The 23,001-nt window shown below is 39.3% G+C and overlaps 1 protein-coding gene across 1 annotated transcript in view; it reads right to left on the bottom strand.

Annotated features, from left to right (window-relative positions):
* PAPOLG (poly(A) polymerase gamma) overlaps window positions 1-18,151 on the bottom strand; it is a 36,726-nt gene extending 18,575 nt beyond the window's left edge. The window contains exons 1-11 of the mRNA XM_087961272.1: window positions 18,041-18,151; window positions 13,401-13,556; window positions 13,175-13,241; window positions 12,108-12,189; window positions 11,845-11,954; window positions 10,355-10,408; window positions 9,292-9,403; window positions 6,700-6,789; window positions 2,749-2,887; window positions 1,078-1,150; window positions 279-399 (exon numbers count right to left, since the gene is read on the bottom strand). Coding sequence (XP_087817398.1) covers window positions 279-399; window positions 1,078-1,150; window positions 2,749-2,887; window positions 6,700-6,789; window positions 9,292-9,403; window positions 10,355-10,408; window positions 11,845-11,954; window positions 12,108-12,189; window positions 13,175-13,241; window positions 13,401-13,556; window positions 18,041-18,087 — 1,051 coding nt within the window. The 5' untranslated portion in view covers window positions 18,088-18,151. The remainder of the gene's footprint in view (window positions 1-278; window positions 400-1,077; window positions 1,151-2,748; window positions 2,888-6,699; window positions 6,790-9,291; window positions 9,404-10,354; window positions 10,409-11,844; window positions 11,955-12,107; window positions 12,190-13,174; window positions 13,242-13,400; window positions 13,557-18,040) is intronic.
* Window positions 18,152-23,001: the final 4,850 nt, after the last annotated feature.

Genomic DNA, 23,001 nt, shown 5'->3' with positions numbered 1-23,001 from the left:
CTTTTGTAAGTTGCATAGATTCATTTCCACTGAAGTGGTATTATAATAAATAGAAAAATAAATGAAACTTATCCGTAGACATCCATCTTTGCGAAAATAACAATATTATTCAATGAAAATGCATTCCTATTAGATTGCCAGTGAACAAAAATGATCCAGAGCACTTTTTTGTATCCACTCAGAAGAGGAAAATGCAAAACTCTTCAAACAGATAATCCAGCAAATAACTGTTCTTACTCTGCTATGCAAAATATAGAGGCAATGGAGATGTGACTTACCATATTTGAATTCTTCTACCATGATTGCTCGGGTTGATGTGGACACATTATATGTGGAGTTCTGCTGTGGATAAGCTGGAGTGATAATGGGCATTAGATGATACCTGTCAGCTGGATTTACCTGTCATAGATAAATGGGTGATTCCATGAAGAACTAAGCTTCAAAATATGAACCAAAAATCTCACCAACCACCAACTCACCAGCTGGCCTTTAGAAAAGCCAATATAAATGGAAGTCTTAGCCTCGATTTGAAACAGAGAAATATAACATCAATCTGACTTAACTATTGTAACTATTGTCATTATACCAAAGATAATCCAGGCAACCTATTTTATGCATGTCCAGCAGTACTTTATTGCTGCTAACTAAAGTTTAGCATTCAATAGAAAATGCAGAAGAAACACCTTCACTTATCAGGAAATATCTTTTCCCTACTCAGAATAGATAATTGCAAAGCAGCCCAATAAGTCTAAAGCAATTTTAAAAAATAGCTCAGAGTATGAAGCAAGAACGTGACATAACCACAAAATTGATTACAAAGCATATTACACAATGTCACAATGCCCTGCATGCATTTTGTCTTGAAATGAGACAGGGACATTCAGTTTAGGAATGGATTTTGTTCCAAACATTCCAAACATTATTTTCTGTGAACATTTCCTCTACTCCCATGTTGCTCCAAATAACTCAAAAGACCCTCACAATAACAGATAATCTTTTAGAAAAGGAATGGATACTGAAAAGCCCTCCATCAAGAACTGTTACTGTTCTCATCTCAAAGTGGTGTGGTTTACAAACCCTGGGGTCCCAGACAGGCAAGTTGAGATTGCTCTCTTCAGGTTGTTTCAGCAAGACAGGATTGGGCCATTCCCTGCAAGCAAGATAGATAAGTGGTAATTCTGGAGAGTTAAATTTCTTTCATTCTTTCCCAACAGATAAACTGTATATGGCCTCAGAATTTGCTCTGCCCATTATATTAATTTGCACACAATGCTAATATGTACAGGCAATCTGACAAAACGTGAACTACACATAGAAACTCTACACTACAAACAGTAGAAACATAAGATATGCCTGCCTTCCCCAATATGCCACCTTTCAGGATTACAACAACCATAACTTTCCAGCAACACTGCTATGCTAGTCAGAAGTGGATGCATGTCAGTAATGTCTAGAACAAGGTTTCTCCAGCATGGCTGGCTGAAGAATTCTGGGAGCTGAACTTGACAAAGTCTTAAAGTTGTCAAGTTGTACAGCTGCTCTAGAGGTTACCAGGCTGGGAAGGCATTATTTTATACCAATGCTAGGAAACAAATAACAAATGCAAGGGAGATTAACTTTCTGGCATATAACCAGATTCTGTAGTGAACTAAACTTCTGGTTCTGGAGACTGACCCAGATTGGATCCTGCAAGATTCTGTAATCCCCAAAACAATTCTTGTGAGAACTAATACCAAAGGGAGGGTAAGATTATTTTCAAAAAGTGAATAAGCCCAAGGTCACCTATGGAGACGTAAGAGTTAAAACAGCCAAATATAAATTATTTTAGCAATTCCACTAATGAACGATTTTTTAATTATCAAAGGAATGCACACTATGAGGCTGAGGCCCACAATGGCCTATAATACCAGTACTGTACTCCAAAAAAGATGACAAAATAATTTAATTTCTCTTCTATTTAAATTTAATTTAAACTAATTGCAGCTATCACACTGCAACTTTTAAGTATTTTCCTCTTGTGTCATTCTAAGAATTCTATTTCAGGCAACTCCTGGTAGGACTTTGGCATACTGAGCAACATTGTTCTATTTGAACTAGGAGAAAGTTAACTGGAGTGGTAGTTAAAAGCTATATTCTTTCTGTATGCTTTAAGGAGCATGTTGCTTTATTAGTAATGGTTGCCTTCCTGAGACAATCGACCATTCTAAGCATGTAAACCAGATGTGTCAAACACATGGGCCACAGGCTGGATCCGGCCCACAATAGGCCCAGAGTTGTCCTGCGGGGTCATCTACGGAGACGGCGAGGGGCTGGCCCATGCTGACCCAGCCACACCCACCCAGTCAGCTGTGATGAACAGGCCACACCTACCCCAACTCTCCAAGGGCAAACAAAATCCTAATGTGACCCACAATGAGATTGAGTTTGATAGCCCTGATGTAAACCAATTACGAATTGAATTCCTCTGAAGAAATTCTATGCCAGATAAATGTTTTCAGAAAACCAATTTGGATAGCAGAAGGCAAATTCCTTTCCACAACAAACTTTAAACTTTCTAGGATGAATACTTATCAGGAAGAGACATGATTTCAAGCTACTTGACTTGCCAATCATAGCTTAGTGTAATGTTTTGTTAGTCTATAATATAACCTGCATTGCTTACACAGTAGAGGCCCAATACATTAATCAAAAGTTGCTTTGGATAGTGGGCTGGGTTGTCTATTCATTTACTAAATAAATAAATCTTACCACTTTGAAAAAATTAAGAAGAATCTGTGAACAAGGGTTGCTGCCAAAGCATTTGGGTATAGCTGACAGATCCTTGCCACCAGCATGGCCCAAGAAACACCACCAAGGAATCCCAGCATGTTGGAATAAATTCCACGCCCTAAAAATAGATATTTGGCACCCAGATGTGACTCAGTATTTCAAACAGTCTCATTCATTATACTGGTATAGGCTATCATGGCTGGCATCAATGAAGCAGTGATGAGCTTTTGGGCTGAATGTGTGCTCTAGTATTCTTTTGTCCTGCCACAGATTCTGGTAAAACATCAGGACAAAAGAAAACTAGACCGTGATAATTCAGCCTGCTTCAGAGTCTGATTTAAATTAGTTCATTTTCTTTTCTAAACCAGGTAGGTTAAAAGAGATGGAAAAATAGATGATTGTATTTTCCACTACTTTTATCACCACTGAATAGTTTACACTCAGTGAAATAAGCAGCATTTTAGGTATAGGAAAGAAATTTAGAACACGAGCACAATGCAAAGAAGTGCAAAAACATGACTGCCAGCAATACTTCCAAAATTAAGACAGAACCACTTCACCTCCCTTAAGAGGCTGAACTCTCAACCCCCTTTAATTATCTCAAGACTATGAAATCTGATGGCAGATCCCTTGTATCTAACATGGCACAACACTCAGCAAAGCCAAAACACTGAAACAAAAATTCTGAAATAGAAGCTTGCACAACAGCCCAAAGACAGCTTTAACTAACACTTAGTTTTGAGCTCCCCAGCAGCAATTTTCTACATATTTCTTATTGGGACTTTGATTCTAGCAATTGCTTTCCTTTTGAAAGTATTCCACCTTGTGGCCATTTGTATGTTATAAACCAGGCAAGCATGGAAATAGTTGAATTTAAAAGGCACCTCTCCTGTTTCCTGCAACCCTAAATAGACATCTCTGTGCTGCTGATTTGCCTCGCTTCCCTTTAAGGATAGCAGGTGAGCAGCTGCAATTTGGACAAACCAGCCTAGGAAAATAGATTCAGCCCATACTCTCACTGTCCACAGCTCACCAGCTTGATAATCAGGGATGATGCGCTGGGTTGCAATTCAAGCTAATAGTTGGGTTACATACCCAAATTATACATGCACCTTACAATACTTTGTTCAATGCCCTTACAAAATATTCTTTATTCAGTTGTCAAATGCAGGATTAACCTGATAATGAACATTTTTTGCTTAGTACCGTATTTATCGTATAACACGCACAGGCGTATAACACGCATCTTCATTTTAAGAGGAAATTTCACCCCACTCCCACCCCGCGCGCTTCAAATCCACAGTGTCCCATTCTGCCTGCCTGCCTGCGCCTGCTTGCCTTAGTTTCTGGTTGTTTGGGAGCAGCTTGGCTGAGAATAATAACTATTCGCCTCTTTTACTCAGCCGAAGCTGTTCCGATTCAACCATTAACGAAGGCAGGCAGGCAGGCAGAACGGAGCACTGCGGGCGGGCGGGCGGGCGGACGGGGTGGGGTGGGGAGAAACGGGCGCTTCAGGAAGCTGTGGCGACAGGAAAGCCCCCGCTTCTTTGAAGCAGTTTCTTCCTGTGCTGGTGGAGGAGCGAGAGAGCGACTGAGAGAGCTGACCCAGAGAGAAGGACAGGCTTCGGTTGCTTCCTCCCTCCCCTTCTTTCATTTGTGTCCTTGATCCCCGATCCCAGCAGCATTCACCGAAGGCTTCTTAACATTATATCGGCGTATAACACGCATACATCATTTGCCCCCTATTTTCAGGGGGAAAAAGTGCGTGTTATACGCCGATAAATACGGTAATAAGTGCCTTATTCAAGACATTGAAAAAATATAAAAGAACTAGCAGGTATATCCAGCCAAGCTTGGCAATAAAATGTTTTTAATAATAGGAAAGATGTCACAGTGATTATTGTCAGTCTCAGCACCTTTTCATCAATTTATCCCCCTCTCTCCATCATTTAGGTCCCTAGACTTCAGCTCTAGCAGCATCATAGCAGCAGTCTGAAGTCTGACTAGAACCATATGCTATAAAAGTTCTGGGTGGTTGACAAATGCCACTGTCATCTCGCAATGCACAAGTGAATATTTCAAATTCCTAAAATTAGAATGAAAAATAGGGCCCTTGTCCATCAATAGAAACACTTGTTAGGAATAACAAGGTTACCTAACGTAGTTTGGGTAAAATAATATATATAAACTATGATAGTAAGTTTAAGTGTGTGTCACTTTAAACTGCAAAGCATGTAATTTTGGGTGCAACCACCATAAGAGGGAGCAATAGAACCTGCTGGTTTGCTTGCTTGCTGACTATGCTAGATTGATGGTTTGCTAACTGCGTGTTCCCTGCTGCTGAGTTTTTGGAACGTCGAAGGAAGAAAGGAGGTTTGACTGCTTTATATCTCTACTGCGAGAAGATATATTACTGGACTGATATTTGTAAGTTTACTGACCTCTTTTTCGACACTGGACTTTGCAACTGAATAATCCCCGAATGGACTGAACTAGTGAATGATATATGGACTGTTTGACTATGCTAAAACTCTTACTGGAATAAACTATTTAACTAGCACAGTGTATCTGTTTTACTGAGTGTAAGCTACAAAAAACGTTTATCTCACATATTTGCCTGCCTGCCTGACTGCCGTGCACATTCTGCTAGGGTGTATCCCTAACAACACTGATTTACCGCCAGCCTATCAGGTACTTAGGAACCAAGGGTGCAGCAGCACAAGGAAGCAACAATCAATGACTTAACAGACTTAATAATTAACAACTAAAAGCTACACACAATCAGGAATCAAACAACACACAGAACACGAACAACACATAGAACAGTCCAGTACACATATTCTGGAGAGAGAGAAGTTGTCTTGGATCTGTACCTGGACCCCTTTCCAGATGCTCAGAGGAGGAGGGGGAGTGCATAAACCAAAGGGAGCCTCCTCTTACGTGCAAAGAAACACAGATATTGGTTTAAGGGGTCATGTGTTCTAATCCCTTGATTGAGCTGACATTATGTTTAAAGTTTCTCTTAAAAAGAATGAACTACTTTACTCTTGCTGGAAAATATTAATGCCTTTCAGTGTCCAGAAGCAAATAACTTTTTTCCTATAGCTAAGGATAACTCCAGACTAGTCATGTCTACTATTATATGTAATTCATAACCGATAAGAATGAGAAAGGCACTGTGACTTCTTCAATATTTGGATTGAACTTTCAGCACTATGAATTAAGAATTACAGCAGAGTACATGATATAATTTATACACAATTTTTATAACAAAGTGAGTACAAGTCTAATTTCCAATGAGGAACAGCTCATCAGATTTTCTTGGTTATACTACTTCTTGATTCTCATAGGAACCTCAGTGCTACTTGCCAGGCCCAGGAGAGGCTTTGAGGTGATGTAGTTAGTAGAAGGGCAACTGCAATGTTTCTGTTCTTGTTCTTTCATAGGACTGAATTTTTGTAACAGAATAAAATAGCTGAAAGGGAGCTTGGAAGTCTTCTAATCTTCTAGACCCTATACCATTTCAAATAAGTAGTTGTCCAGTCTCTTTTAAAAAACCTCCAGTGATTGAACACCCAGAACTTCTGAAGGCAAGTTGTTCCACTGATTAATTGTTCTGTCACTTTTACAATCTGGGTAGATGTCCAGCTCAAATACCAATGCTTAACTACTTGATGTAGCTTAAAGTAGGTTTTGAGCATTCAACAGGAATGACAAACACATACCCAGCCACTGCTTTGCAAACATTAGACACATGTAAATTTGTTTCAGGACCCACTAAATTACCATTATGGTATCCAACTACCATTATGAAGATTTGCAGAAAACATTCATATATGGCAAATTCACTTAGCTTATCCTAAAGAATCGTTTCAAGGACTATTAAACCCTGCAGCTGATAATGCAAAATTTGATGCATTAAGTACTTACGCTTAGCCCACAGTTTAATTGCTCTGAGTGTCAGCCTGAAGTTCTCCTTGTTTGGTACCAAATGAAGTATTTCATCAGTGACTCTGCAACCTGCCGACAAACATTAAAGTTTCAAGTTAAACAGGCAAAGCACCAATAATGGCAAACAATGGTCTACAGCAGCATTCTTCAGCTCCCTGCTATCCAGATTCAGTACATCGCATTGACAAGAATTCCCAGCCATGTTCAGTAACTGGAATGTAATTTAACATATCTGAAACATTCCAGGTTGGAAAAATGTTGGTACATGAGGTCTTTGTTTTGCTTAAGTCATCCTGGGGAAAAAAATGGTGAACACTGGTCTGAAACAGTAATATTAAATGTTATCCCACATATAAAAGACATTTTTTAAATAAAAGATGATTCAGCGCATTTTACCATATTTTTCCATATCCAAGTATTATTCTCAATGCTAGTTCTTTAAATCTAGTTGCTATAACAATCATGCAACATCAATATATTTTTGCTATTGCTTGCTTTCTAGGATTGAGAAAGGGTGATGGCCCAAGATCACCGAGCTGGGCTTTGCGCCTAAGGCAGAACTAGAACTCAGTGTGTCCTGATTTCTAGCTTGATGCCTTAGTCACAATACCAATCTGGCTCTCAATATGAATACTGTAGCTTAAATGCTTGTTTTTTCTTTCCAATTGGGAAGATGGATATAAACTCTCCAGATTTTCATGGATGTATTTCTGAAGAACCTAGCTCTTTGACACTTAAACATATTAAATACATAGGCACCGCATATATTAATTATTAAAAGTCTTGTATGTCATATTTCTATCAGCAGATGGCCCAATTGTTTAAGAACAGGATTGATATTGGAAGAGAAAACCCCAAATTTCCAACAAAGGTTTGATAAAAGCTCAATAAAAGCCTAAACATACTTAGCTTGCTAAAAAGTAACCCCAAGTATATTAAGGCCAACAGGACAGATTTGCAAATATTATGGATAAATATGGATTCTGGAAAGGGAAGTTTGCAGGAAAAGGCATGGTATGGAACAGGTAGCATTAATTAACCTATGCAACTTTGTTGAGTATTGTATTATGCATATGTGCAATGCTGAAATCTTAAAAATACAGGACTTACTTTAAAGGCACATGGAAAAATATCTTGTGACCTTGTGATGTGAGCATGCTGTAACTTATGGTAAATGTTAAAGCTCACAGAGAAGACATTGGGGGGGTTACATAGGCTTTGAGAGAGATGATCCTATGTCATTTTCTTCAGCAGAATAAACATTCTTTACAATTTCCATCTGGGTTATTCAGTGGGTCCACTGGGTGTGTGGGTCCACTGAGCAATGAACCCCAGTGCAGGATTGGGACAGCAATGTTAAAAACCAATGCCTATTTTTCCAATAGTGGTGAGGTGGTGGTAGAAGTTTTATGTTTTTCCAATATCGGTGAGGAATTTGGTAGAATTTGCCTTTATGTTAATCTGGTCATATCATGTCATTAATAATACCATGATCCTCCTGACTTACCCAACAGGATTTTAGAATATAGAATAATAGGGTTGGAAGGGACCTTGGAGGTCTTCTACTTCAACCTCCTGCTCAAGCAGGATATCCTATATCAGGGGTCCCCAACCACCGGTCCGCGGACCGGTACCGTCCGCGGAACAAGTCCTACCGGGCCGCTGGCTTGCTGGGCGCCGCCATCTTTTTGATGAAAAAGTGCTTCCGGTGAGCTTTTCCGGGTAGAAAGCTCACCGAAGCACTTTTTCATCAAAAAGATGGCGGCGCCCAGCTGATGCCGGCACGGGCCGCGGGCGCCCAGCTGATGCCGGTACCGGGCCGCAGCGTAAAAAGGTTGGGGATCACTGTCCTATATCATTCTGGACAAATGTCTTCTTGAAAACCTCCAGTGATGGAGCAGCTTCTGGAGGCAAGCTATTCCACTGATTAATTGTTCTCACTGCAGGAGATTTCTCCTTAATTCTAGGTTGGAGCTCTCTTTAATGTTTTCCACTCATTGCTTCTTGTCCTGCTCTCAGGTGCTTTGGAAAATAGGTCAACCCACTCTTCTCTGTGACAGAGCCTTAAGTATTGGAAGAACTTTTGTTGCAAAATGATTTTTTGCAATAACTGGAGCATTTCTCTTTGAATATTGAAAAGTGTTACATGCTATTTACACTTGTGTATGAGAGTTCCATCATATTTAAGCAAACTGAATTTCAGAAGTCAAGCAGCCGATACCATTTCAGACATATGGCTGTCCAATCTCTTCTTAAAAACCTCCACGGTTAGAGCACCCACAACTTCTAGAGGCAAGTTATACAACAGATTAATTGTTCTAACTATCAGGAAATTTCTAAATTTTCTAGATTGGTTCACTCCTTGATTAATTTCCATCCATTGCTTATGGATGGAAATTAATGGATTGCTCCATTCCATCCATTATCACGTGAAACACTCAAAAGCACACATTTTTAACATTCACTATCCAGCCACTGTTTCACAGGTTTTGAGAAGACAATTATTCCTAGCCTGAATCCTCAAGCCAAATTATAAAACTGCATGAAGACTAGGGAAAGCTTTGAAATTACCATTTAAACTCCGAATGCATCTGATATCAAGGCTTCTCAAATGTGCATCATCCCTAAGGTCCAGGCTATCTGAAATGCTTGGCAGAGGTAGTCTTGCGAAGACGAGATCAATCTAAAATGTAAGAAATGAAAATGGTAGCAGTAACTCTAACAATGAGCTACCAAGTAGCACGCATTCTGGTTTGATCTATGTATCCGGCACAGAAGGTAGAAGAAATATCTCACAAAATTCCATACACATAGCCTGTGTAATATTGTACTACATCACTCTTGCAATTCATATGCTCTTCTTCTGGAACTGTAAAAAAAGGCTGCATAATGTCAGCCACCGTGGCAAACTGCTGCATGCTCAGTTACACTTAGTACAGTCAGACTTCAGTTTTGCAGGACTTCTATATTCCCCATACCCTCAAGATATATCAGCTAATTTACAAGGCTGTGTAAATTAATAAATTTCTTCTCTATTTCATATTTCCATTAGTAAGGCATAACCTAGTGTTTAAAAGTTTGCTTCTCAGTCTGCTAACATATGACATAACATATGATCTTGTATATATCTTCAATTTACATATATGTTAGGGTACCAAGTATCATTTAATAAATGCAAATCACTTTACTTCTTTATGTTGACACAGAAATGCCTTATTTCCAATTTCCAAGGAGAACTATTTTTTATTTGCTTGCAACTTTATTATCGTATTATTAGTATTGTTTATTTCCCAATGCTTTTCTTTTTGATTACTGACCAGGAAAGAGATATGTCAGCTGAATTTTCTTTTATGCTAACAATCATGTCACTGTGAAGACCAATGGAAACCTAGTCCAAATTTGCTTCCAGTGGGATCTGCCAAAATTCTGTTACCTAAGTGCCAAGCCATTCCTGATCTAAGCTTACATCTCTTCATTCACATTTGGAGAGAATCTATATAGCTTTATGTCCTCTTATCCAAATATGACTTTAAGAACAAGTTCTCCACTAAAAAAGGACAACCAGTATCATCAAATTCAAATTTCAAGCAGAAGCTGTCTATATAGTACATAAAAGGATAAAAGCTATATTTACCTCAATACCATCAAATTCAAACTTGATTACTGGTACATATGCGTCTTCTACTGCCTGTAGGAAGGAGTGAAAAACATTTACTTGAAAAAGGTTTGAATTATTTCACTGCTTCCGGAATGCAGATATGCAAAACACAATCATGGGTATAACTTTTCCAAAAGAAAAACAGAAAGTTCAGAAATCTCAGCCTCCCCAAAGACATGACCTTTGAATACCTCAATAAAAAGCAGAATCTATCATATACTTTTAAAACAGCTAGTTTGTTTTTTACCAAAACAAAATTGAAGTTGTGCCAGCACCCCACGTGTCAGGGTTCAGATTATAAAAGATTATAATAATCCTAGATTCTATATCCCAGCAAGATGTAAGAAAGTGCCTTCTAACAATTAACAGAATAAGAGTTAGACGGGACCTTGGAAGTCTTCTAGTCCAATCCCCTGCTCAAACAGGAAACCCAATACCATTTCAGACAATCTCTTCTTAAAAACCTCCAATGTTGGAGCACCCAAATTTCTGGAGGCAAGTCATTCCACTGATGAATTGTTCTCCAACTGTCAGGAAATTTCCCTTTAGTTCTAGGTTGGCTCTCTCCTTGATTAGTTTCCATCCATTGTTTCTTGTCTTGCTTTCAGGGGATTTGGGGAATAGAAATAGCTTTCTTCTTTGTGGCAGTCCCTTAGATATTGGAAAACTGTTATCATGTCACCCCAGTCCCTCTTTTGAATTAACTACCCATATTATTAATGACTTTTGAATGGCCTGAATCCCTGGATCTTTAAAAAAATACCCTGACAAATTCATCTTCAGAAAAACTTAACTGGCAAATACAGGCAACCTTTCTATAAAATTGCTTAGCTAGAGCAATATTTTTGCCTTCTCTTATTCATACATCAGTGCTTCTGTACTTGGGAACTTCCCAAAGCTAAGGAAGCAAGAAAGGATGAGAATTAAAGCTTTCATATTGCAGCAAATCTCCTGGGTTCACCCCATAATTCAAAGTTGTAATTATTGATGGAATAGAAAGAAAATGAATAAATAGGAAATAAGCATGCCAACTACTTATTTTAAATTGAGTGTCTGCCTTTATTTTTGGGAGAGTACTTCTTACATGTCCCTCCAAGACCCAGAACAGCTCCTAGATCTTCTTATTCCATCTATTATAAATGGCTTGTCCTAAGGAGGTGGAGAGACATTTAGAACGGCATTTTTTTAAATGTACAACTTTAAGATATATGGACTTCAAACTCCCAGAATTTTCCAGTTAGCAGGGGAGAAAGTCAACAAACATTAATTTGGAACATAAACATGAATGAATCTAAACTCCAACTGATAGAAAATAAAACATGTTTACACAGTTTGTATCCCTTCAATACAAAGCCTTTCTGAATCTTTCAGGGCTTGTTAATAAACAATTTTTACACAGTGCTGCCCAACCATCAAGTGAATGACATGCCCACCTGAGATGGTTAAAGAAAGACAAAGTGACTTACTCTCAGATTTCTGATGCCATCTTGGAGCTTTAATTTTTCAAAAAATGTCTGGAAAAAGTCTGATCTTTCTATGTGTCTAGGAGCTACACAGAGCGCGTCTATATCAGCACCTACCAGAAAACAGTCATAGCAATTAATTGATAAAGATGAACATGTTCACAGTTCATGACTGTTTATAACAGCCTTTCACAATCTGATAGTCTATCCATGCCAGCTGCAAATTATGTAAATAATTATAGTCCAATGTATCTGGTAGATCTTACCTTTGGTGTGGACTCCAAGCCGATAGGAGCCAAATGTGAATATTTTGCCACCAGCTCTGGATGAGATTAAAGTTGGCAAGTTCTACAGTAAAGTAGGAAATAGTTTTACTTTGAAAAAAATCAGTGATTCCAATAATGTACACAATTATATTTAATGTGCACACGGAAATAAACAACTGAACATAGTGGAAACACTGCTGTAACAGTTAACATTCTCATCAATCCTCCTATTCCAGAAGTATTTCAATTATTGTCATTATCACCAACATATTTTACAGCCAGTGGTAAAATGACAATGGTCTTAGTTAAAACTGTTAGCTCTTTCCAGAAGTTTCTCATGCAACTAGTTTTTAATTTTTTTACTCTTTTTCCCCCCTTCTTTTTCCTACTTATAGCATATCTATTCAACTGTAATCCATTTTATCAGCTTCTACGAACTACTCTGAGTGCATTTACGGAAATTATTCAATAGACTGGTATGTTCTGGCATTATGCTGAGCTATAATGTACTGCAGTTTGCCCAGTTTTATCATGTTTTTTAATTTCAGCCACTGAAATATTCATGCCATAATTTATGATTTCATGCATTCTGTGTGCCAAGTCAATTGTAGCTTATCCCCCAATCTTTGAGCAAACACTCGTCTAAGTAAAAAAAAACTCAAATAAGGTGACATCTTGTCTTCAGCCTTTGCCTGCCTTCACCTTGGAAAGGAAATTTTGCAAAGAGCTTTTGTTAGAGTTTGACTCTATCAATGATTTAACAACAATGATAAGTCATGAGCTTTCCAAAGCAATCAAGTATCATTTGCTGCAAAGTCTTGTGGCTTCAAAGATTATCCCAATTGCCTCCAAAATAGAGCTGGCAGGAAGGAAAGGAAAGGAAAGTGGGAGATGAAGAGCTCCATGGAGGGAACAGTTAGTCTTCTCATATATGGCAGGGTACCTGTAGCTTGACAGCAAGCGTCTCTTAAAAAACTGCTAAATCTCTATTACTCTCAACAGAATTCTATAGTAGCTTAAAACAAGGTAAATAGTCTGGAGGAGTCAAGCTTTGACAGGCATCTTACCTTATTTTTAGCAACTTCTGCAATCCAGTCTTTAACCAAGTTATTTAGTTTGTCTAGAACAGCTAACCTGCAGTAAGGAAATATTTAATAAAAATAAAACATTTAAAAATTGGTGCCAAGGGGTTTATCCTTTTGTAATTCCACCAAGAGAAACCTCACTATTATGATTTTGGTAATTAGAAAATGTTCATTTAAGATCAGCAGTACTACATACACTTCCTTTTACCTGCGATCAAGTTCTTCTTCCTCTTCAAATACACCAAAAGGCTTCAGGGCTTCAATCAATTTCTGTGAATACATATAATCTATTTCCTTTGGTGGCGCCAAACTAATGGGAGAAGTAATTCCGTAGCGCCTTTCCAGCTGGTTCTCCAAATAAGTTCTGTGCAGAAAATTTACATAAATCAAGACTAAGGAGTTTATTTTTCTTCACCACAACCAATTCCTTTCTTCACATCTCCATTGCATATTAAGTAATTTATCTGATTTAAAGTCCAGAATTTGCAGAAAAAGAAGCTATTATAGGAAATAACCTCATATCTGAAGTGAAATTCAACAGTTCAAGCAAAGGCACATTTCCATAATATTAAAAACCAAGGCTTCTACTAATATCAATTCAAGATAGCTTGCATCTTAAGGCAAAAAAAAAAAAAAAGGATACATTTTTATAGGGAAAGCAGCATCACTTTGCTGTTAGCTGAAATTTCAGAAATGTGTCTCTTCTTAACAGTTTTCTAAGTATTACAGACTTCAGTGCGTGGATACACATTTAAAGATCCAATCAGTCTGTCTTGGCTGATTTGTAAGTTCACTTTTGCATGCCTTTTACAAATATAAAATGATTTGCAAGGTTTGCATTGCCTTCACTAATAAGGATCCCACCCAAGATTTTTTCATTGTGTTATCAATATAAAATTAAACTAATATATTTCAATTAGTTTTTAAAATATTTTGATGTTTGATTTAGAATCAAATAATTTAATACAATTATATATAGAAAATACATCTAAGGATGACTGAAGTGCTAAATAGGTAGTTGTCCCTCCCACAATTTGCCACATTACTGTATGAAACTGATCACTGTAAGTACAGGAATTTCTAAAGCAGCCCCTCACTCCCCTAACCAACTTCTTTCTATTGCACTGAATAAGGCAAAAACATAATTTTCACATATTCGTATGTAACTTTCTCCTATGAGAGAGTAATACTTATAGAGGGAACATTAGCATTACTTTCCAACATCATTAACTACTGATAATCTCAATTTAAAAATTCTAGTTAGTTGCCTTTTATTTAAACATCCTAAATCATATTCCTATGTGATTAGAATAGGAGTGGGCAACTTTTGAATGTACTGGGATCCATATGGTTCTTCACGAGCCAAGCGCTTAGCCTTAGAGTGAATGGAATTATGATGAAATATGGTAAGCAGAATTTTCTAAGGGCTCTTGGCGGGTGGTGGTGGTGAGTTCTTAAAATATTTGAGACATTGGCTTTGAAAATTAAACAGCCTTTAAGAAGCAGCAATGAGCAGATTTCACACTCACAGAACTTTTTTCTTCCTCACTACAATCCTGCAATGTGAAAGACACACTCAATTCATTTCCCAAACCAAGAATTTGCCAGAACAGAATCCTTCAAACCATCAGGAATTTCTTGTTTTCTTTTTAGATACTTTAATTTCAGCAGCACAATTTCCTTCTTCCAGCTGTTCTTCTGTTGTTTCTGTCAAACAACACTCTGAAATTTTTGCTATAAATCACACTGATCAACCAATAGTCTACTCCACGTTTTACTCATTGTTAATCTCAAATAATCAAAGAGCAGAAATGCTTACATATAGGGAAGAGGAATTGTTTATCTAACTCAATACTATTGATTGCTGTAATAGGTTTCAGGCAGACAAATCTGTCCCATTATCTGATCCCTAATCCCTTTTGACTAATAATAGGGAACAGAGTCCCAGTCTCTCCAAGTGGAAAGCAAATGCTCTACAGCCAAGTAATCTCTTCTTCAGCAGTGAAACTGAACACAACAAAGATTTGGGCAGCAACAAGATATACCAGAAGGCACTTTCAAAAGAAGTCCCATCCTTCCTTTCCAAAAAATGACCAAAAATGGCCTATGATCTATCTGGATTATTATGGAAGGCAAAGTAATTATTGACTCAGGAACTCACCCTTTATCTATGCATAATTTTGGAAAGGAAATCTATAATCTCTCTTCCAGTGTCAACGTTTTCCCCTTGTTTATGAATAATTTCCTGGTTTAGCACTGTGCCCATATTAACCTTCCTGATATCCTCCAGCTGATCAATCCCACGTAATTCTCAACAATGGCCACACCTCCTGAGAAATTATATTAGCTGCATTCTATACATCTGGAGGGTCTTCAGACTGTCCTACATGTAGACACATTCTCTGATTGAGGCTTGGGTTCCTGAGGGGGACTTAAGTCAGAATACAACAAAAAATATTAATGACTGAGAGAAATAGGAGGAAAGCAAGATTGTATGACGTTTCCTCCCTTGATATTGTCCACTATTAACTATCCTGATCACTGTTAAATATATTTTAAACAAAATTAAGGGGCACTACATGGTGGCAAAGTCATTTATATTGTATGCCAGGATAGCTTAAAACCAGCCCCTCTAGGATTAACTCATGAAGAGACCAACTAGGGTGGAAAACCGATTATAAAACCAGAATCAAAAAGGTCTACAGGTGAGATCATAGGTTACAAGGGAACCACAGAGCTGAGCAATCTGAACCCAACCTAATTCAATGGGACTAATTTTCAAGTAAGCATCTGAGATTGCACAGTAAACAGCAAGGTGGCAAAAGGAGTGGATTATGCCCAAAATAATTGTTTCATCCTTCAACAGATATGGATGTTCCTCTCCCAAATCTATAGCACATTACTTAACTACAAAAGGGTAATAGTTAATACATTCACAGACTTTGGCCACGCAGGAGTGTTAGGTCCTCTGACAGATACCATCTTATTTTTAGTTGCTAATTTAGCAGGTAAAACACACATCCTAGAGTAAAACAGGGAGCTATCTCCTTAGCTGTCTTTGCCTTTTGTTCTTAACACTGTCCTTCAGGAAATCTCATGTTTGACCAGGGTTACCTTGCTCCCAAAGAAGCAAGCAAACTGCCTCAGAGGACATAAGTGGACAATAATGATTTGAGAATAGGATGGGACCATACTGCTCTATATCAGGGGTCGTCAACCTTTTGGACCTCACGGACCACCAAACTCATAATTTTAAATTCCAGGGAACTACTAACTTCTGGTTCTGTGGGCATGGCCTAATTTGTGGGTGTGGCTTGGTGGTCATGTGACTGGCTGGGCATGTAAATATTATAAAAATTTATATAAATATTGAATTTTTTATTTAAAAAGAGCAACTTTTACCCAAAATCAGGCAAAACAGGCAAGCAGGCAGAGTTGCTCACAGAATTATTCAATGATCTATCTATTTTCAATCTGCTAGCTCAGTCTTTCACATAAAATTTGCTTGTATGAGTCAGCACTGAATAGAACCTTCAGTCCTAAGGAAGGTTGGCTGTGCTTAAAAGCAGAGCCGAAGATCTAAAGACTAGCTAGAAAGCAAGAAATCCAACCATTTCCTGCTTCCTAGCTAATCTAAATCTCCTGGCACAGCAGAACAGCTGGTGGTCAGAAAAAGGGGAAAAAAAGCAATTTAGGAGGCAAGTTTGCCGGGTAAGGAGTGGGCGAGGAGGGTTCCCACGGGCCATGTCTTGTGTTTCTGCGCAGCCTGGATTAATTGGTTTGGGGGGGTGCTCTGGGGGTGAGATTTCTCTGCGGCCAACCAAAATGTTCTCGTGGCCCACCGGTTGGCAACAGCTGCTCTATATCAAATAGGGCCATGATCTCTATACAGGTGGCCTTACTACACACCACAAATTAGATGTAGAACAAACAAGAACAGGGAGAATGCATTCATCTGCCTTATATTAAGGACCTCTAAAGAATGGTCTTTCAAAAATGGCATAACTTGGCAGAAATGATTCAATCTACCACTTTAGGGCCTATACTACCTCATTCTCTGCAGGTGTAGAGTAAGTATGCTCATCAACGGCAGAGAAAAGCAGTGATACAAGCTAACTGTGAGGCATTTGGGAGCAGCAGGAAAGGATAGATATATCTGAGACTTCCTAGATACATTTGTAAAAAGCAGCATTTCAGACAGAATTTGGGCAACCTATTTCTCTCCATTAAAATAAAAGCCCTAGTTTTCAGTATCTTGAAATTTTTACTCAATATACTTCATATTTTTAATGAATTTAACACCTACAGGGCCAGAGACATAAGAATTAGCTTGAGGGTGTAAGTGTGGATGCTTGCTTTTCATACACAAAGTACTAGGGAGGAGAGGGTAAACCCCAGGGATCTCAAAAAACAACACCGAAACACCGAAATTCAAGATATATTTTCTTCCCCCTCTCCTCTCTTCGGTGCCTTTTTTTGCGCGTGTGTATGAGTCCTAACCAACTGATACTTAAAGCCACTCAAAGTACTCCCACCTTCCCAAATTTCCACGCGCATTGGGGATGACGGGGCTGCCGCGCAATACCTTTGGGAGCACACACTTTGACGTTTTTATTCCCCCTCGAAACATGCCTTTTTACGGTTTTGCTTCTAGCGGTCGCATTTATCCAAACTGTTCTAACAAGTTAGAGGTTTCCATAAAGCCAATGGAAATTCTGAGCTGAGCGTGAGAAGGGGAGAAAACGTCAGCAGCAGCGACCGCAGCGGGTCACATGCGTCCACCCCGCTTTCCTCAAGCGAAGAAGAGCCCGGCGCCCCACTCCCAGGCTGCCCGTCCACCCCCCTTACCCGCACGTCTCCTTCATGCCCACCGCCAGCATGAGCTCTGCACGCATTGACCGCCTCCAACGCGCGCACAACACCTGCGTTCAACCACTACCTGCTCCCTCGGTCGCCTATATAGGGAGGGAGGAGCACTCGCCACATACAGTAGCAACAGCACCCTCTTCTGGAGAGGTCTGGTATAAAAGCGGTCCACTAGCGGACTTCCGTTGTCTCTCTGCTCTTTTCCACTGCTTGCGGATTCTGTGAATCTATGGCGAAGATTTTGGGAGATAATGCTTCGGAAAACTAACAACCCTCGTCCCTCAACCCGAATCTCGTCGTTTAGACAAACCAGTCTTTTTTCCCCCGTTCTAGTGCCCTCCAGTGGTCTCGGATTACAACATCTCTCATGTTAGTGGAGCGTTGGGCCCAACACAATTTACAGAAACTTCGAGGAAGAAGACGAAAGTGTAAACTCTAGATGGTATCCATGCTCGCCGTTGTACTGCCCGAGCTGGAGCATTGGAAGCCCAGGATTGATGCCTGTATCTGGCTAGGATGATATAAGCTCCAGCTAAGCACTGCCAAGGCTGAATATTGGTTGTCCTTGTTCAGATAGCATTCCTTCCACAAGGTTTTGCTCATGGCTCCTTCTCAATTGATGAGAAATTCCTCTATAAGGAAAGCCATGGCTTTGGGGTGGGGGCAGTGTTGCTCAGCTTCAGCTGCTGTGCCCATTGTGATTCTGCTTTGACCATGAAGTGATGGCAACTCATGCCCTGATCATCACACACTTACATTACTTGAATGTGCTCTGCATGGAGAAGCCTTTGAGGATGACTGAGAAGGTACAGCTGGTTCAAATGGCAGCAGCTGACAGGACAACTCTTGTCAGAGCCAAATTTCATCCATCCCACTCTTCCTGCATGGGCTGCTGGTTGGCTTCTGGACCCAATTCAAAGTATGAGTTATCATCTTAGGGTGGCTTCATCCAGTTATTATATCAGGAAATTCCCTACCAGGATAGAATCTGTCTGGCCAGGATGAAGACCTAAAAGTTGATCCCCACACTCTGCCAGGCTTATGGGGTGGGGGGCAGGTGATAGGCATTAGGTTGGTCTCTATTCCTTGAAACTCCATAGTAAGGATATCCCCTTGTATTTAAGCAAGTTCAAAGTGCTTAACTTAAAACCAGCTTAAAACCAGCTGGCATTTGGCCTCTTCCCTATTTCACTCTCAGTTGTTTGGACCTTATATTATGGTTTTCATTGTGTATATCAGTTGTGTTGTTTGCCTCCCAGTCAACTGGAACAGCTTAACAATATGGAAAATAAATACGTTTATTGTTGTTTTTTGTGCCAATTCCAAATTGGCCATTTTGGTATTGAGGCACATTTTGGGATGGCGATTTGTGGCACACTGCCAGAGAGATGTCCCTCTCTGGTCACCTGTGATTTGTGGAGGCTCATAAGGAGATCCCACATAATCCATGTGGTGGTGAATGATGGGAGGCAGTCAGATGGTTTGGGGGAGCCAGATGTGTTCACCTGGGACACCTGCCAACAGTGTGTACTTAAGAATAAAATTACTTCTAGCAAACTCAGTGTTGTCCCTGCCCAGAATTAGTATGAAGGATGCTCACAACCATATTGGAAACTTGGGAAGGTGGTTGGGAAAGCACTGGCTGTTGCAAGAGCTTTCCCAATTCATTCTGGTTGTTTAGCACGTTGTGTTTGCAGCAAGGGAAACTGCGGGGTTTGGGGGAGGGAGGAGAAGGAAGTGGAGCCAGTGAAGCCAACCGGAAGCAGTTAACCTGCACTCTGGTCAGCTGAGAATGTTAGGGTAAGGCACACAGGCACCACTGCATTCTTGCTTTGGAATTGCCCTGTGTTCAGCATATAAATCTTTTATTTAAGATGTTTTTCTATCTATATCCCAGGGGTCCCCAAACATAGCTGGCTGGAGAATTCTGGGAGTTGAAGTCCACATGTCTTAAAGTTGCCAAGTTTGGAGACCTCTGCTTTATCCTGTGACCTTTTGATATAATCCAAAACTGCTTTGCTGTATATTGCAAAAAGTACCTTTTGTTTTACTTTATTTTTGTCTTGATTATATTTTGTTATATTCATGCCAACAGACTGAAAAGGGTGGCAGGAGTTTAATTGTTCCTTTCAGCATAAACAAATAGAATATCATCCAAGCAATACACTGTTCTAATTGCTGTATTTTGACTTTTGTATCTCTGGCAGAATCAGTTTGAGGGAGCCTTCATCTTTTATAGTTAGCTTCATTGAGGATTTGAAATGGGTTCTCTCCCTTTAAAAAAAAACACCCAACAACTTGTAATAACTTCATATTTTATTCATGTTCTTGGTACAAACAACCATGTCATCATCTTTAACTGAGCAAAGTATTATAAAATAATAAATTCTTGTCTTTAGCATCCCTTCCCATACATATGCGCAAAAGTACAGCATTTGAGGGCATGGATCCATACATTTGGCGTGTTCTTTGTAGGAAATGTTGGTACACACAGGTAAATGGTGGGGATCTATATATGTACGATGTATATAATATAAATAGTGGTATGTGGGAATGACTTTGGGAGACAGATGGAAGAGTCCCACATTAGACAATGGTCAGGAAAGTGGTAACTGAGCCCGCCAGAATGGGGGCATGGCAAATGTCTGGAAGAGACTCAGTCTAGTTTCTTTGACTATTAAGGTGAAGAGGCAGATGTGTTTTCAAATTTGAAAGATTCTGTTACAGTACTGTAACTCATTATAAAGGTAGTGTTTATAATCCTGGCTGTGTTTCTTGTATGGACCACCTCTCAAGGCTAACAAAATGGTAGTCATGATGACCAGGTGAAAGTCCCACACTGCCTTGAAGGGGTGTTTAACCAAAAACACCCCTGTGCCTTACAAATGCACAACTCACATAAAACAGGAACAGGGCTTTGATTGTGTGGGTATGGCTGCCATCTTGACTTTCTTGACCCCTTCCTGCAGGTGTTCCTGATAGGAAGTATAGTTATAATTCAGGGATTTGTGGTGATCACATATAACCTAGAGCTGTCTTCGGCTGCCACAACTGCATATGCCAGTTCCTTATTCCAAATGCTAATGTTGAGGCACAAATGAACTCCTGATACCAAAATATCTGTAGATGTAATGGACCCCAGCTCCTCAAATCCTCAACTTTTAGGTCAGGGAAGCTGATCCAAATTGTACAGCTATTCTTTTTTGTATCTGCATATGCCTAGAACGTAAAGGGAAGGCATATCTTCCTGTAATAACATCCACTGTCTGCCCCCCTCCATTATTACAACTCCAGGGTGCCCACCAATTACACTGTGGCTTTGATTGCTTGCATTAAATCTCCAGAGTGAAATACTGTCATTAAACTGGACAGGCCATTGCGCCGTTTCCCTCCAAATTGAAGCCCAGATTAATTGTGGTGCTGGCAAGCTCTCAAAACAGTTTAGGAAGAAGAAGCTAACCATTAACACAGTGGAGCCACGCTTATTGCACCAGCCTTGATGCAGCCTCTTTCTTTGATCAGCTCACTCTCTCTCAGCAGGCCCCGAAATAGCCCCAGGGTACAAGAGTGCTTCCATTGCAATCATGTTAATTTTGCTTTTAGTTTGTCTTTAGCGGTTGGAGATTAATGAATAAAAGTGGTGTTTAAATTTACAACCAGGCTTGTTCTGATGGCTCAGTAGTATCATCGCCCCTGGTTTTTTGACTTTGATTATCTGAGCCAGTCATCTACAAAAAGGGAAAAATAAAGAAATCCATCTTCTGTCTAGAGCAAGGAAACCAGAAATCTAATGGGGGGTATGGGAAAAAAAAACAGGTAGCATAAAGACGATCCCTTGAGATGGGTTGATACTCTGCATTTTGCTAAGTGTACAAAGAACAAATGATTTACCATAGTTTGTCTTCTGAACTGAAATGCTGCATGAACTGGTTGATTGTACACGAGGTAAAATGGGTTACTGACAGTGAATGTCACTAGAGCATCCATTTGCCTCTCATAACATTATGACTAAGGCCAGGAATGTAATACAGTGCGTGGTTTTTTTTAAATGACCATATTTGTTGTATTTTAGTAACTCTAGTTGTCTAAGGCTGGCAAACAATTTCTAAGTTATTGTTATAGTTATTGTATTTTTCCCTCTATAGTTGTGGATATTCTTTCTAGTTTTCAAAAGCCTTTTCCATTTTTCCAATGCATGTTTTTGAAATTGACTAATTTTAAAAACAGTCCTCATGAAAAATGGATGAGCTCTATCCTTAAATCAATTTTGAACTGTCAAGAACAGGGTTCTTAATAAATGAATAGACCACTACAGATATAAACATGTGCCATTGGCACAGAAATCTAGTTCGTGATCCACAAACACTCAAGCTAGCAAATATATTTGTAGTTTTGAGGGCATGGCAAGGCATACAAAATTGCATTGTGACGTATCCCATGCACAAAATGACAGCTGTGGTCATAGAAATAACCACAATACCCGTAAAGCACTGTGAAATGGCATATAAGTCTAAGTGCTATTGCTAAGTGCTGTTTTTAGCAACAAAGATCATTTTGGGGAAAAAATAATTGCCATTGTTTAACAAGGAGTCAGTTGACTGACACCATTACTTGCAATGCTGTCTTAGATTGTTGGTTCCATTATAGTCCAGACATGGCTATGAGTCTAGTGTTTAGCATTAAAGTTGGACAGTAATATCCTGATAAAAGATTTTGTTAACATGCCTAGAAATAGCCTTGGTCATTAATTCATTTTCATGATATCTCTTTTCTCTCTTTTGGGGGCGTGGGCAGTTGGCACACATCTAAAAAACACACTGGGCATTTTATGCACACGTATCAGTTTATGCACAAATACTACATATACTCATGATGATCCATAATCATAAAATAAGCCATGGTGGCTAATTTAACTGACAAAATAATATACAACTGTGATTCCA

This window comes from Notechis scutatus, chromosome 1 (genome assembly GCF_049901735.1).
Source record: "Notechis scutatus isolate UNSWTSFEM ecotype Mainland chromosome 1, rNotScu1.2, whole genome shotgun sequence".
In the NCBI taxonomy this organism is placed as follows: domain Eukaryota; kingdom Metazoa; phylum Chordata; class Lepidosauria; order Squamata; family Elapidae; genus Notechis; species Notechis scutatus.
This window is presented reverse-complemented; position numbering and strand designations above follow the sequence as displayed.